At 34.8% G+C, this 16,019-nt stretch overlaps 1 protein-coding gene across 4 annotated transcripts in view; it reads left to right on the top strand.

Annotated features, from left to right (window-relative positions):
* BCKDHB (branched chain keto acid dehydrogenase E1 subunit beta) overlaps positions 1 to 16,019 on the top strand; it is a 112,040-nt gene that overhangs the window by 43,416 nt on the left and 52,605 nt on the right. For all 4 annotated transcript variants that reach the window (XM_031610910.2, XM_090136095.1, XM_090136097.1 and 1 more), the window contains exon 9: positions 15,039 to 15,125. In XM_031610910.2, coding sequence (XP_031466770.2) covers positions 15,039 to 15,125 — 87 coding nt within the window. The remainder of the gene's footprint in view (positions 1 to 15,038; positions 15,126 to 16,019) is intronic.

Genomic DNA, 16,019 nt, shown 5'->3' with positions numbered 1-16,019 from the left:
TCAAGAAGAACTAAAAATCCCTTGTGCTACTAAAATCGCTGGAATCTTTTGTAACTTCTTTGAGCTTACTTAACTGTTTCCCTGCAGAACTCATAAGCATCAACCTTTATGCATCAAATCCTACATGCTTGACTATCAAACTTTCTCATAATGATAGGAAACAGTTGTTGCCCTATGAACTTGACTGTATCGAATTGTCTTGTTATGGATCTTTGGAAGGCTGGAAGGCTCTGACACGCTGTAAGAATTTAATATGTTAGTAAGTTATTTTTTGCATCTTTTATGTAGATGTGATTTGCTTTTCATTGCATGTAACTTACACTGTCCTCAAATATGGTATTAAGAGTTACTTCACTTAATATGATGGTGTGGAACAAAAATTACCTGGGCTATGATGTATATTTCACTTTGCCTGTGAATTTATAAAAACAAACAAAAGAAGTTACTGGCTGGTCATGAAAAATGTTGTAAAATGCAGTTTGTGAATTTTAATTACTACGTGTTTATGTAGTGGTTTAATGAATGGAAAAGGTGGCATTAGGAATCTTTTTTTCTTCTCTTAAACAATTGTGACTGAATTTTTTTTTTTTTTAGCTCATTGTGATTGGAACATAGTCTTTTGATACTTAAGCCTGTTTCTACTAGCATAAATTTAAATAACCTTAAACTGATGTATATGCTTCAGAAATATAAAATTGCACTATTTAAATGGTTTAGTGGACATTTGAGTGGCTACAGTAAGGAGAATATTTAACTGGAATTTTCATATATAGTAGCACATTTAACAACACACCAATCAACTTGCTCCCTTTTTACTTGAAATATTTTGCCTGTGTGACAGTGTAGCATTGATGGGTGTCATTGCTATACAGCACATTGATCTGTAACTCACCTGTTATACAGTAATCCTTATTGCTTCATAAAAACAGGTGATATGCATGGATTTCATTTATTTGGCCTAAATTCATCAAGAGAAAAGAGTGCCAGCATTACAGAATACTTGCAATAATGTCATTTTCAGATTTTGTGATTCAGTCTATTTTTTTCCACTTGAACCATATGTGAGGTACTCAATTGTTGGAACAATGTACTGTCTAAATAATAGTCACATTCCTTAGACCAGCAATGCAGCATGACATGAGTTGGAACAATACTTTGGTTGAGGTCTTCTAGCTTAAAAGTTATTGTTTACAGAGGATGCTAATCAAACTTTCCAGATGAGAAAAACTGTAAGTGGCAATTTATAACCAATATAAATACAGTATAAGTAAGTTACAATTATAAATTGATTACACTTTAAATAATGCTCTTGCTGTTTGCATTATGATTTCTACATCCAACTAAAAAAAAAAAGCCACAACTATTTTTAGTAAAAGTTACATGGTCTGCAAATGACAAAACTGTAAAACCACTCTTTTTACGTGTGGTCAGAGATTACCACAGAGTACCAGTCTATACTGTATTATTATCTCCAACATTTGTGGTGCACTTACTGACATGTTACCTATATTCTAAAGTTCCCCATAGTGCTGTGTTTGGAAGATTTACAGAAAAAGGGCTTATAAATGTCTTTATTGCAAATTTGAAGTTACTTTGAATTTAAAGAGTAAATGACTTTCTATTTCCCACTTGCCAATAAACTGGTTCATTATTTTAGCACTGAAAGCCAAAGTTTGGGATATTATTTTTTTTAATTCTTTTTTAAAAAAAGATTCCTCTTTGATAAATAACAATAAATTTAGAAGGTGAGATTCTCATCTGCTCTTCCTTGCAGGGAAAATAGAGGTAGGTTGAGAAGTCTAGTAAATAAATAAAGAAATCAGTTGGGCAGTCCTGACTTTTAATTTTCTTTTTGTAAGTGTTGAATTGTCTGCAATATGATGGCAACAAATATTCGTCTTCAAAAAACAATTAATTTCTAGTTACCAACTTCAGTGCTTTGTTGACGTTAGAGAAATCTTTTTTTTTTTGTTTTGTTTTATCCTTAATGATGTTTTAAATATGGATTGTCTAGAGGAAGATGTGATTTCAAGTCTTAAAAAAGCTATTGTCAGTTTATGTTCTTACTGTTTTATTTTTCCATAAAAGAAAACAAATCTATCAGAATAATACATCTAATGTAAATTGTCCTTTCTACTGAAAGATCTTAATGGTTTGAGTTGAAAGGAACCTTAAAGATCAAAATATATATTAAAGTTGCTAATATGTCTGAAGGGGATGTAGAAGTCCAGATTCAAAATGGATCATTGTGGTTGATAAAGCTTTTTTGTAGTTAAACTTTAAAGATCTTGTTTGCTTTACCTAATTACATTTGTTTACACTACTGAAATGTTGAAATTTAGAGATTTTATCAGGGCAATTATTTGGTAACTGAAATTAAACTCAGAAAAGTAATTGCAACGATAATATATGGAATCTTTTTCATTTCAGACACCGAAATTTCATGTTGAAATTTACTTTTTACATAAGATAAATTTATCTGTTTGTTATATTTTGGTTCGTTTGAACACTGTTCCTTGTTTAAAAATATTGCATCTTTGCTTTCCTTAAAGCATCAGTGTTAAGTAGTTTACTGACTTGTATTTTTAATGCACTATAATAAAATACCAAGAGTTTTTTTTTCAGTGAGGCAGAAGTCAAGACTCGCATTTCCTCTCCCTCCCGTATTCTTTATGACTTTCATCTTTATTTCATTATTACCTAAATTAATGCCAGAAGCAACATGATTGAGCAAACCAGTTACTCGGCAAAGCACCAAGTGTGATAATTGCTGTTGTGGGGAAGTGTTGAAGCTTTCACAATATGCATTCTTTAAATAAGAAAACGCTTTGAACAATCTAAATTTATGTATGTTGAGAGACTCAAAGCTTTTATAAATTATTATTGTTAGAAATGAAGGGATATAGAGGAGAGGGGATGGATTTGCATTTGTCAAGTGCCTTAGTCACAAGTCCTTATGCTACAGACTAATATATTTGGCAAGTCATTTAATTACTTTGTGCTATGGTCTTACCTTTTATAAAATATCTACTAATCTGTCCTTTTTTGTGTGTCATTAATGCAAATGCAAGTTCCTACCTGGGTGCTTTAAGTAGCTTTTAAAGATTTAGATCTTTAAAACTTTTTCAAAGTGCTACAATATAACCACTTACTGCCTCAAACCTCTGTTATTTTTCTGGATGCTGCATGCTGGCTGTTTAATATCTACTTTACTGATTCCTCTGTGGGAAAAAAAAAAAAAAAAAGGTGTCAAAAAAGGCTAAGCAGCTGTATCTAAAATTGGTATTGTATACAGAGACTATACCTGAGCAATATAGAAAGTCGTGATAGGCTTGCATATCAAAAACTTTCCGCAAAATTAGAGCTTCAAAGAACAAAGATGTTGTTATTGAGCAGAAGTTAAATGAGCTTCTGTGAAGCTCATTGGGATTTTGGAACATTCTGCCATTCTCTGAAGCTCATGTGGGATTTTGGAACATTTGTGCCATTCTTAAGGAAGTCTTTCCTTATCGACACTGTAAGAAAGTGCAACCATTTGGAGCAGGAATATGGAGAGAACATCTACAGTGCTGCTAATTATTACTCTCCAAGAATGAATCCTGCTTGCTTGGAAGCATGTAACTAAAAGGGTCTTGGTGAAGTTTAATGAGAGCATTATGGTGTGCCACTGTTTGTAGCATTGAACTGTGGCATAACAGTCTATATCATTTTGCTCAGTTGACAAGTTTGATAGTTCTGTTTCTTTCATTGACATTTACACAACTCGTCAGGATTCCTAGGGTTCTTGTACTTAATGTTTTCTCTCTGGTCCTTGCACAGACAGATGATGAGTATGAGGAGTTCTCTGCAGGCATTGCTGATTACAGTGATGCAGAATTGATTTCTGTCTTGGCATGTATATTATTTAAGAGCATTATGTCAGGAAATAAAAGCTTCAGTCAATAAGAGCTTATTAGTGCTTGTATGGGTTCTTAAGCCAAGCTCTTGTTTTTTTTGTCTGAATTTTATTTACCACATAATGTAAATGCTGCCTTAGTGAGTTGGGAGAAAACTCTTGGTGTGACAATTAGCCTGAGATTATCACACTTCAGTGTTTAAATAAACACTGTGTCAGATATGTTAAAAATATGTAGTAAGAAGAAACAAGGGAATAAATGCTCCATTATTTGGAAATATTCTCAATGCTGAAGTGAATTTACAAGCTTTGATTAGTTATTCTGTTATTGCAAAGATGACAACTGTCTTCTAGTTTGGTCACTGTGTAAAGATTTCAACAAGCCTTCTGGGCTCTTGCTCTAAGTAATAATATCTGTGTATTGTGTTGAATTCTGTTGAGAGAAACCAAAGATTTGGTTCTTTGAGGATTTCTACACTCATTTATAAAATTATGCTTTGTAATTTGTTCATGCTGCAGACTCATTTTGATGCTATGGTGATCTGTACAATGGAAAAAATGTATAACAGGCTGTTTTTCCTGTTGTTGCTTTCATGAGTTTTAGGCTTATCAGGAAAAGGTGTTTATAATGAACGTCTTCGTCTATAGGTAGACTTTGTAGTTGCTGATGTTTTTTTTTACCTTTATTGAAAGTGTTGTGACTGCAGTCACTCCTCTAGGAGAGAAAGATAAAATCCGAACTACTGGATTTAGCAAGAGACATCAAGAAGATCAGTCTAAAGCTATTGTAGTATAAGCATCGGAATTGTTTTCAAATAAAAATAAATTATTGTTTTGCATTTCATGTTGTTTTAATGGAAATTTGAATAAAAAAGTTACAAGCATATTACTGAACAGTAATCACATCTTAATTAAAAAACAAACATATTGTAGAATTGTTCAATAAAATAAGAAGGCTTGGAAAAAAAAATCAGAGAATTCTGAGATATTTCATGGGCTTCAGATTTGACCTTACCATCTTTTCTCTTTCCATGCAATGCTATGAAAGTATAGAAATGAATTTGCTTTTTTCCTTTGGATAACAGCATTATCGTAAAGAATGAAAATGAATTATTGCATAAGTAATGAAAACTGTTTTCTTATAGAGTTACGTTTCATATTTCCTACCCTCCAACATTCTATAATCTTCATTTACCTCAGTAGATTGTCTTTCTAAATGGCTGTCTAGACAAAAAGTAGCATTGAAAACAATTTGGTGCTTATTGGTTGTGGGAAGAGCTGTGGGAAAGATAGTGCTAAGAGCATCTTTTATTTTAGTACACTAAATTAGAAGGGCTACTTATCTCCTTTACCCAGACAGACTGAATTTTACCAAACTTGCAGGAACTTTAAGGCTTTATCCTTAATCTTTAAAACTTGCATTTGGCTGCAGTGTGGTTATCAGGAGACTGACAAATAGAAGAAAATCAAACCAGCTCACAGAACCATCATTTCCTTGGCTAACAGGCTGAAAATGAATATAACTGTACCTTGAAAATGACTATTCATTTTTCCATTAGTTGAACTAGGTCAGAGTTTGTGACTGATAAAGAATGGAGACTGATGAAATGCGGGTGGCTTAGACAGCTTTGATTGAGAGGGCACAATGAACAGAAAAGATAACGGGAGAAAAAAGAACACTGCAAGAATGAAAAGGGAAAAGGAGTGAGTTGTTTCTTTAGAAAAATAAAGAGCAAGTAATACAGGAAAAAAAAGTATTCAGAAAAATATTATCAACAGTAATAGTGATTTTTAAAAACAGTTTTGCAAGATATTTGGCACAGCATTCTTAGACGGTGTGTCTTTCAAATAGTAATCACATTCATTAAACTTCTGCTAGTACTTACTTTTGAAAGAGGTCAAAGATGGTACAAGTGGCATTTTCAGACTACTTGCCATCTTGGTCTACCTAACGTTTTTTGTATGTTATTTAGTGATTATTTAGCTGAGATTTTTCAATGTTATTACCTCATGCTTCCCATATAGTCCATATCAGTAATTCAGATGCTAAATCCAATGATTCCTAGCTGTGGGTGGGTTCAGCAGCTGCCATGAAACAGATTGGTCTGTCTTGTGATGAGTTGTGTGAATTTATGTGAATCACAACTGGGTTAATTTCAGGAATTGAGATGAGGAAGGTGCTGGAGCTCCTGCTTCTCATGGAATTTTACATTTTTAGAATTGTAATATAGCTTTCCAGAATGGTTATTCACGCTGTAAAATGCACTAGCTTTCAGACTTAGTACACATGCTGTGGCCTTCATGTGATTTTTTGTACTACTTGAAAGATACTGTTGCTGATCTATCTGAGGAATATCTGTGGTGTTTTTTTGTTTGTTTGTTTGCTTTACTTTTGTTTTTTTCACCACACTTGGAAGACGTCTTCACAGCTGTTTATTGCTGGCTAGAGATGTACTGTTTTGTTTTTCTGTATCAAAGATGTTTTGTGAAGGTATGGCAACTACAGAACTCTGACTCAGGATTGGCTTCGTTATTTCAGCCAAACTCTGGATCTCTGGAAGTTTGAATACCTAGAACAACCTTTTTAAAATATCTTTAGTCTTGGGATGAGAAACATCATTTTAACTTTCAGTTATTTATTCCAATTATTTCAGCTATTTGTTCCATCACAGGGGTAATCGATAAGATGTGTGGGTTGTTTGCAAGAACCTTAGGAGCCTTGGTTAGACAGACTGTGTGGGTGGGAATCAACTTAAGAACGTGCATCTGCTTCCTTGATGAAGGAGAGTCATTTTCATGGGATACCAAGTTTCTGGTGAAAAGCAAAGCAGTGTTTCTTGTCCTGTTTTTTGATGGAAAAAAAAAAAAAAAAAGACCTCTCTTTGCCTAGTTTTGAATCTCCACACTTGATTAGTTGGATTATTTGTTGTTCTAACTGGCATGATTAGCTCAAAGATACGCTTTATTATATTTCATATGGTATTCATGCCCATCTTACCACCTGACGTTGTTTCCTTTTTCTCTTCATATGTTGGTGTGTTGATTGGTCATATCATCTCAACATAATAGTTTGAGGATGCTTGGATTTTTAAAAGGAATTATTTGAGCATTGTGGATGTGACTTTTTCTTTCTTTTCTCCTGAAAGAAGACACTAAGCAATATCAGGCTGCATTCAGTGATTAACAGTGGCACAGGGCTGTTCTCAGTTCCTTCCTCTCCTGCACTCCTCTTACTTGCTAATATCCTATGCTTTTAAGGACCATATTCTGTTTTTTTTGTTGTTGTTGTTGTTTGTTTTTTTTTCCTGTGGCAAATCAGGATCCATATACATTCATCTTCTCATTCTTTTCAGTCTGGAAAGCTAATGGACTGCTTCCCCTGAACATATAAATTGCCTGTCCTTGCCATATAAATTTCTTACTGCATTTCCTTCCATTCTGGGCTGGCTGGCAGTGTCTCTGAGCTCTGCCTGGTCCTGGCTGATGACGGCAGCAGTTGCTGTGGTACCTGCAGCATCTGGCTACCAGCCCCCTGGGTTGGAAAGCTGCTGAATGAACCACACAAGCAGGTGGTAATGAATTAAAAGCCTCTGTGTTGTTTAAGTATTAGCAGGAAGAGAAGGATTTGTATTCTACTGTTGTAGGTCAGTTAAAATGATAATGTTTTAGCAATCCATGTAAAGTTAAAAAAAGAGAAATCGGATTTTCTGGTGTTCACTGCTGTTAATCTGCATGCTCACCTACTGCAGAGTTTTGTGGTTGGTTTTTTTTTTTTCATTTTATTGTTTGAAAAGACTTAAAAATTTCTCTCCAATCACCTTTCTTAATGATGGAATACAAATTTCATTTTTCCCTTTCCAAGTAGTTTTATCCTTTGATCTACCAGCATTGGTACCTGTGCTCAGCTAGAATTCTCTGCTTTATTATTGTGCTAAATGCTTATACCAGCCTTACAAATCTTAACAACTTGCACGTAAGCTCAACTGTCTCATTACCAACAGTTGAGAAATCTTACTCATACTTTGGGCTGCTGAGCTGTATTTGATGAAATAGTATTTTTTCACATAATTTGTTTGTCTTTGCATCTTCAGTTTTACTGATAAATGAATTTCAATTAACTTCGTAATGTAGTAGATCTCATTTTTGATCTCTGGACATTTAGTAACATTGAAAACTGGACCATTTGTTATTTTCTTTTAGATTAATAGGGGAAATTTAGGTCAGATGTTAGGAAGAAAAATCTTAATCAGAGTGCAGTGAAGCACAGGCACAGCTGCCCAGAGAAACTGTGGATGCCCCATCCCTGGAGACATTCAAGACTAGGTTGGATAGGGCCCTGAAAAGCCTGATCTCATGGGGGTTGTAACTAAATGATCTTTAATGTCCCTTCCAACACAAGGCATTCTGTCATTCTCTGAATTTCATATCCTTTAATGATAATAGTTATTTTTGGAGCTATTAAAAAAATGTATACAATTTTTAGCTTTAACTACTTCTGGGAGAAGCTTATAGCTATGATTTGCAAACTGGAAATGACCATCAGTAAATTAGAGGGCTCATGTATGTCCAGGTTTCCTAGGGCGCTTCCTATTCCCTTTCATTCCTTCTTTTGGCATGGCTTTGAGAATTGGGAACATAATTACTGCATTTGTTAAGATTGTTAATATATCACATACAGTAACAGTTCCTTGACTCGGGGATGCACTGGATTTAGTGTCATGCTACCAATCTGCACATGCATAATAAATATAATCCACAGTGATTCATCTGGCAGGTTATGTGGCACGTTTCTCTCTGGGAAATGCTAAATAGAAATCCGAGATCTTATTTCTATGTCTGCGATGCTTACGATATTCAGCACCACAAATATAGCTATGCAATTTCATTAGTTATTGAAACATAGAAAGGAAAGAAGAACTAATTGGATCTGTGGAATGTGGCCTCCCTCAGGTTTTCTAGGCACAAAATCATTAAATCTGATCTAAAATGGAAAAGTATTTTTCAAGGCATTTATGGAAACTTTATCACAGATTTATTAAATTATTTTAAGCTTCCATGATCTGACTAGTTTTCAGTAAAGGCATATCTATTAATGGGATTTTTATGTTATTTTTATTGTAGTTTGCATACATGTTCATCAACAATAAAATATTTTGATACTTTTGCCAGCTTCATTGAAAACTGTTTTGGAAAGCTAATTTTCTAAATTGTGCAGGATTTCTTTATCGTCTGTAAGGAGTAAGATCAAAAGTATGCAGAACTTCAAAGGGGAAGGTGACCTCCAAAATAATTTCTCTAAGAGATGGAAGATTTTCTTTTCACAGGAAAATGCAACTTGCCAGCGTGTTGCAATAACAGACATTTATAACATAATTCTAGCTTTAATAGTTTCTCTAAGGGCAGTTGCCATGTAAAGAAAGCAGCTGGCTACAGTGAAAATAGTGCTGTTACCATGTGTAGGGGTAATAGTGTTGGCTATCAAACTCATTTTGATTTAAGTCTGCTTTCCCATAAGTAAGGGCCCAGAACATTGCTGGTAATGTCAGCACTTAGATTTCAAAGCATTTGGAAGCACCAGATGTGTATTATTTTATTCTGTCATCAGAACCTGTGAAAGAGGAGAAAGCAATCAAAATGACAAATTGGGAATTGAACAGTAAAATGATTATGGAAACTCTTGGATAAAGAGTGCAGTGAGGGAGGTTGAAAATAATTCACAAAGCTGCTTCACTGCAAAAACATTGGGCAACTGTTCAGCAAAGCTTCGGCTACAACCTGAAAGTCTGAGTCTGGCAAAGGCACAGAGGGTGGTTGGGGAATCGCACTGCCATCTCTGACAAAACCTCATTTGGCACTGCTGTGTTCCTACACCAATGTGAAACAGATCTGACAAGCAAATTGGGGTGAAAAAACTATATTTGATATTAGTTGTTTTAGAGTTAATTTAGTAATTGAAAGCCTTGGACTCTTAAAAGCCCTCTTCTCCATTGAAAGCCCTATCCTCCGTTGTCTAAGTACAGCACAGGTAATAGTGGAGTGGCAGCTCATGCATGGCTGTCGCTGATGGCCTCAGTGGAGGGAGTGCTGCTGAAGTGTGCTGGAAGCTTCTGAAGGAGGTGACCCGGATCTGCCCTATCTCTGTGCCAGTGCTTGCTGATTTCTGCTGACTGTACAATGCTGCAGGGTAAATCAGATTATCTCCTGAAACTGGCTTGCCTCACGGCCCTATAGGTGCTTGAGGAAATGCCAGGATAGAATGCTGAGTAGAAGCCCCCCCTTCTGGGACAGCCAGGCTTACATCAGCTTGGCTGTGAAAACGTGGAATGGCTGAGGCCCCTGCTCTCTGAATAACCAGATGCTGCTTCTGACTTTCTTCAGTGAACTGCTACTAAAGCTAATAAGCAAAAGCTCCCAGTTTCATTTAATTTGAGATAGGAAATGGCTACAGATACACTTAGCACCCTCAGAAGTATGTCTTTGTATTTTAGAGATCAGCCAGCAACAACTTCTGGCTATAGATGTAAAGAACAAACATTTTGTATCAGTGTCAGTCTCCAAAGCCACATTATATTCTTTGAAGATGTGTTTTTTTTTTAAAGTCCTTACATGAGCTGCAGTTAAAATATTTGGATCTCCTGCTGAGGTAGGACCAACGGTAAAGACTGGGTTTTTTGAAAGATAGAGATCTCTGGGGAAATTGAGAAGAGTCAGGCCCTCCTATGAGTACAAAAAGTGTCTGGGTTTGAGGGGACGGAATACTTCATTCCTAGAAAGATCTTCTATTTCTCTAGCTAATCCAAATGAAAAAAAAAACCAACAAAACCAAAACAGCACTCCAAGTAGCTGCCTCTTTAAAAGGTGACAAAATTATATGGTAGCCAATTTATTACATTGTGCCAATTTAACCACTGTTTTCTTCAGTGATTTTTGTCCTTTTTAATGCCACTGTTATTTCATAATCAGTTTGAAGAGTGAGGACCCCATTAGTCATGTCTACTGTGCTGCAGACAGAGCTGCTAGTGGCAGTCTGATAAAATATTTGGACTGCAAATGTTGGGTTTTGGTCACCTTAGATATTGAATGCTTGACTCATGATGTGACAGGCAGTAACTTTTTGTAGTTTAATTTTAAAATGAAATTAATACTTGATAGAAGAACACTGATATCTGCAAACTACCTTAACAATTCATGTCCACTGTGTCCTATAGTTTGCAATTAGTTTGAATTTTTTCCCTTTAACTCCTTAGCTAACTTTCTTCTAGGAAATAGGATCAAAATTCCGTATGAAAATGTAGAAATTATTTAACTTAGCCATTCCAGAACAATATCAATGCAGGAAAAGCTTTTTTTTTTTTTTTTTTTTTTTTTTAAATATATAACAATCATAGACTACAGCTTTCTTCTAAACTACATGGTTGAAAAAAGTTTTTACATGGCAATATAAGAAAAAATTATACCTGTTGCAGTTATTACTATCATCTTTGATAGAGGAAACAATGTCATATTAAAAATGAAAAGGGCACACAGAGACCCGTAATGTTTGTTGTACCTTTCAGCCAGTAATTTATTAATCACTGATGTCTTATGGAACTTCTTCATTTAAAACAAACTAAGAAGACAAAACAAAACCAAAAAATAAAACCAAAAACAACAACAACAAAAAACCAACCCTCCCCCCCAAATCGTGTACTAACTCAATTAAAAGGAATGATCTATAAAACTATGAATAAATGAGCTAAAAATAAATCAAGTAGGAAAAAATAGCTTGAAAATGTATGATCAGCAGTTAAAAGTTGTTTGAGATCTTTAATAGGCGCTCAAAAAAAAAATTATTTAGTTGAGAGGTAAGACGTTAGGAGTGCCCTGACTTTACACTGCCCTTCCCTGCCATACAGTTTAATCAATGAGAATAGCAAAGCCACTGAGTACTTGCAGAGTGGACTGTGTAACTGTTTAAAATTTCTATCAAAGATATGGAAAACATTTTAAACACTTTAAAAATATTACTGATTAAAAAAAAAAAAAGAAGTAGAGCTAGGAAACAGTTGGAGGAATAGATATTCAGTCACCAGTGAAGAGTTGTGTTTACTGACTGAGCTGAGTTCAGACATACGTTATATTTCTCAGCATATTCCAATATTATTTTACATATTGAAATAATGAGTGCAGACTGTATTCCATCCTTATTGCAGCCAGCAATCATTTGTTAAAGAGAAATAAACAAAAAAAAAAACCCCAACAACAACAAAAAACACAAACAAACCAAAGCATAACAACAACAACAAAAAGTACAACCACAAAAAATAACACAACCCCTCAAAACCCCACCTCTTTCCCAGGAACAGAGAATCACAGTCAGTTGAATCTGGACTTGTGCAGTTGTGCTTTGACCAAAAGACCTTCTGCATCGAAGAACTACAGGAAGAAGGTTACATTTATCTCTGCATTTGGCAGTATTCTGAAAAAGGATGGAATGCTAGTTCTAGATGGGTGTAGGACACTGTAAACTGAAGCTGATCCAGGAAAGGATTGTAAGAATGATGAAGTGATGAATTGGAAATGTGCTGCATGATGAAATATTTAAACCTCTGTCTGCTTAGTTTAGCAAAAGGGTGGTCAGGAGAATGATTTGATCACAATCTGACCATATTCATGTGGGGAGATCTGATAACAGATAACTTCTCAATCTAGGAAACAGAAGAAAAATAAGAACCTGCAGCTTTAAGTTAATCAGCCAAATTAGTTTAGAAATATAGTGCAAAATGTTAGTGATGAGAGCCGTTGAAGACAGGAACAACTTAGCAATAGCTGTGATGCATTTGCAAACACTGAAAATGCCATAATTAACATTGCATGTCTTTCTGAAAGACACACTGTAGTTTCGGAACAAGTGCTAAACTTCCTGCAAGAATTAATACAGTAAAGGCTGTAGGATTCATGAATTGCAGTACTTGCATCCTTCCTTAAAATTCAGGACTATACTTGTGGTCAGTATTGTGCTCATTTTGTTTCTCTTTTAATATTTAGAATTTTTAAGGTATTTCTACATGGCACAATATGGTCCAGATATCCATGCCTGCCAGGAACAAAGGTTGGGTACCAAGTGCACCCATGCCTTGTTGGCCTGGTTGCCATCTAGATACTTTTTAGTTGGGCTGAGATGCTTGGTGATTATGTCTATGTGTTCACTGTTATCAAATCAACAAAGGCAACAAATCTTTGAAGCCCTTGGGAAAATATGTAAAAATATAGTTCTTTTCAAAGGAGAAGGGGATTTTAAAAAATGTGCGGTTGTTGTTTGTTTTCACGGGTTCTATTTGAGAACAGACTCTTTCTCAGTTTTGGACTCGTGATAATGAACTGCTGGAATACTGGTTTGATCCCATGCAGATTTTCTTACCAAAAGTGCCTATGTTTCACATTAATATGTTCTGAAAGACGAAACATGTAATTTTAATAATAGCTTGTAATGTTTCAAGCTGGGTATTTCTCAGAACAAATATATGCAAAAGAATAAACACCACTGTTTAAAATAAGAGGATTCTCCAAAAAAGAAACTATCTTAAATTGACTAATACTATCAGTTTTATCATACTAGATTTAATCTGTAGTGTAAATTTTGTTTGTTGAGCTGTTGTTTTGGTATATTTATCAGATTTGTAGCGCAGTTAATGTCTTTGGTCTTTAGATAAGAGTTTCCAGTGCAGGCCTCAGAAATACAAGAAAACAGCCAACCAAGCTATAGATTACTTTCCAGCTACTGGAATGTCTTTTCTTGTCTTGCTTAGATCTGAATCTGGTGAAGGTTTCTGACGCAGAACATGATGAATTTTGGATTGCATATAGGCTTGTCACCTGCTGGCAGCTCTGTGGAAGAGCTATCGAGGGTCAGTCAGACATTTTAGAAAAGTGAAAGGGTTTGAAAAGTACTGTCATTAGAATAAAAATCGTGTTACTAAGATATAGCATTTATGTATTCTATTGAATATCCTATTATATTCTAGAATATATAATAGAATGGAATATATTCTGAATATTCTGTTTGTGGGGCCTGGAGGTGCCCCACAGGACAATGTTCTGGTGTAGACTGAAGATCACAGCATTAAGAAAGATTGACCTGAAAGCTAGCGCTGTCCTGGGCTTTCCCACTTAATGACTAATGATACACCAACAGTACAGTGGTTAATTATCTTTACAATCTCACAGTAACTGACACTAAAATAATGACATACACATTCTTCTGATGACTTTTTTCCCTAATGTGCCTCCTCAGAATCTCTTAGATTTTTTTAATATACCTTATGAAATGTTAAAGCATTTATTATGAAAAATGAGGCTTGCTGCTGTATTTCTAATATTTTTTTTGAACCCTAGGCAGTTTACCATGTAGTTGCAATAAACTTCAAGATATTCGAGTGTATTGAAGCTTTATACTCTAATCAGATTAAAGTGTTTTGCTTTAATTGTTACATTTCAACATAAATACAATCTCTTTTTGATTAAAAGTAGTTTTATATCACATTCCGTATATATTGTACTACGTAGCTATTTCTGAAATGGGTCACACAAAAACTGCACAAGCGTTGAGATTTGAAAGTAAAAAATGTTGCTTGTAATGGCTGAGTAAAACTTGAATAAGAAGCACCGCACAATTGTTTTCTTACATGTATATATATATTTAATAGCTGTACTTATTGAATAGTTGTGACTTATGTGTTTAGATCAGCTCTGATGAGGCTGATTTATATATCACTGAAGGATTTCTTTGCATGTAAGATTCTTAGTGTTTTCAGAATCCGAGCTGACCTCCAACTGAAATCTTATTTTCCTGTTACAGTTTGCATTGATAGGATAAATTCAGTGGAAACTATTCTTTATATTTCTTTGAAATAGAATAGACGATATTACCATCTTTGTAGTGAATGACAAGACTGTAATAAATGTAAAAATGCGTCGTATGAGTTATTAAGTTTAGATCTCTGGGGTGATTCACTGTTTCAGTGAAAATGCAAGAGAGAAAAAGTGGCTACATCCAAATACTGCTAATTATATCACACAATTCGTATATTTAATACGCAACACATGTAAGAAATCACTACAGCTGTAATTTGATTGCATTTTGGGGTTTGTTTTTCCTTTTCAGTCAGTGGTGAAGACCGGGCGGTTGCTGATTAGCCATGAGGCTCCCTTGACAGGAGGATTTGCATCTGAAATCAGTTCCACAGTTCAGGTAAACAGATTAACTTTTTTTTTTTTTTTATGTGTCTGAATATGTTCACCTATGCATTTGTTAATACATTAAAAATTGAGATTTTCATATTTTTGAAATTAGTTTCTTTAATATTTTAATTTCAGTTTTGTGGTTGCTTGCATTACTTTATCTGAACAGATGATAAGCCATATAGTTACCACGCAGTGTGCTTTGCAGCTGCTAAACCTGAAAACTTAGCTTTCAGTGAATAGCAGGGAATATGTACTGTCGGATGCAAAGGAAAAATATTTTCTACGATATACTTTTAATGTGTTTTTCTAACCTTTCTCATGTCTTGTCCTCATAACTTCTTAAAATTCATTCTAGGAATGTGGAAATTAGAAACAGAAAATCCAGTAAAGTACAGTGTGGTGTTAAATGTAGTGTTCAGAGACCTCATTGGGAATGCAGGCTACAAATTGGTTCTGGTAGAGTTTTGGTGATTTCCATACATATGTTGAGCTTGTCTGCACAGAATGGCTTTGAAAGTTTGAGGCATGCATAAGTATCAACTGTCTACGGTACCAGGCTTTAACAGAAGTTCTTCTGAGTTTTCTACCATGTTTTATGTCTGAACTTGCATGTAGGTTTTCCCATTAACTAAATTTTCTTCCCATGTGCATCAGTGATACAAGTTTCTAGAAAAACTTAAACTAATTGTGTCCATCACTATCAGATTACTGTTTTCTGATTACTCTGTTCTCAGAGAAGTAAAATCACGATGATGAGAGAGAAAGGTGATTCTAAAGTTCACACAAATAATAATCCATATGAACAGTAGTTGAAGCTTAGGAATCAACCTTTTTTTCTTTCCCTTTTCCCCTTTCACAGAAAAGAGTGGAGTTAATTGGTCTCAAAATGTAACAGGTGTCA

The sequence above is a fragment of the Phasianus colchicus genome, chromosome 2 (genome assembly GCF_987193195.1).
Source record: "Phasianus colchicus chromosome 2, bPhaCol1.hap1.1, whole genome shotgun sequence".
NCBI lineage: Eukaryota > Metazoa > Chordata > Aves > Galliformes > Phasianidae > Phasianus > Phasianus colchicus.
This window is presented reverse-complemented; position numbering and strand designations above follow the sequence as displayed.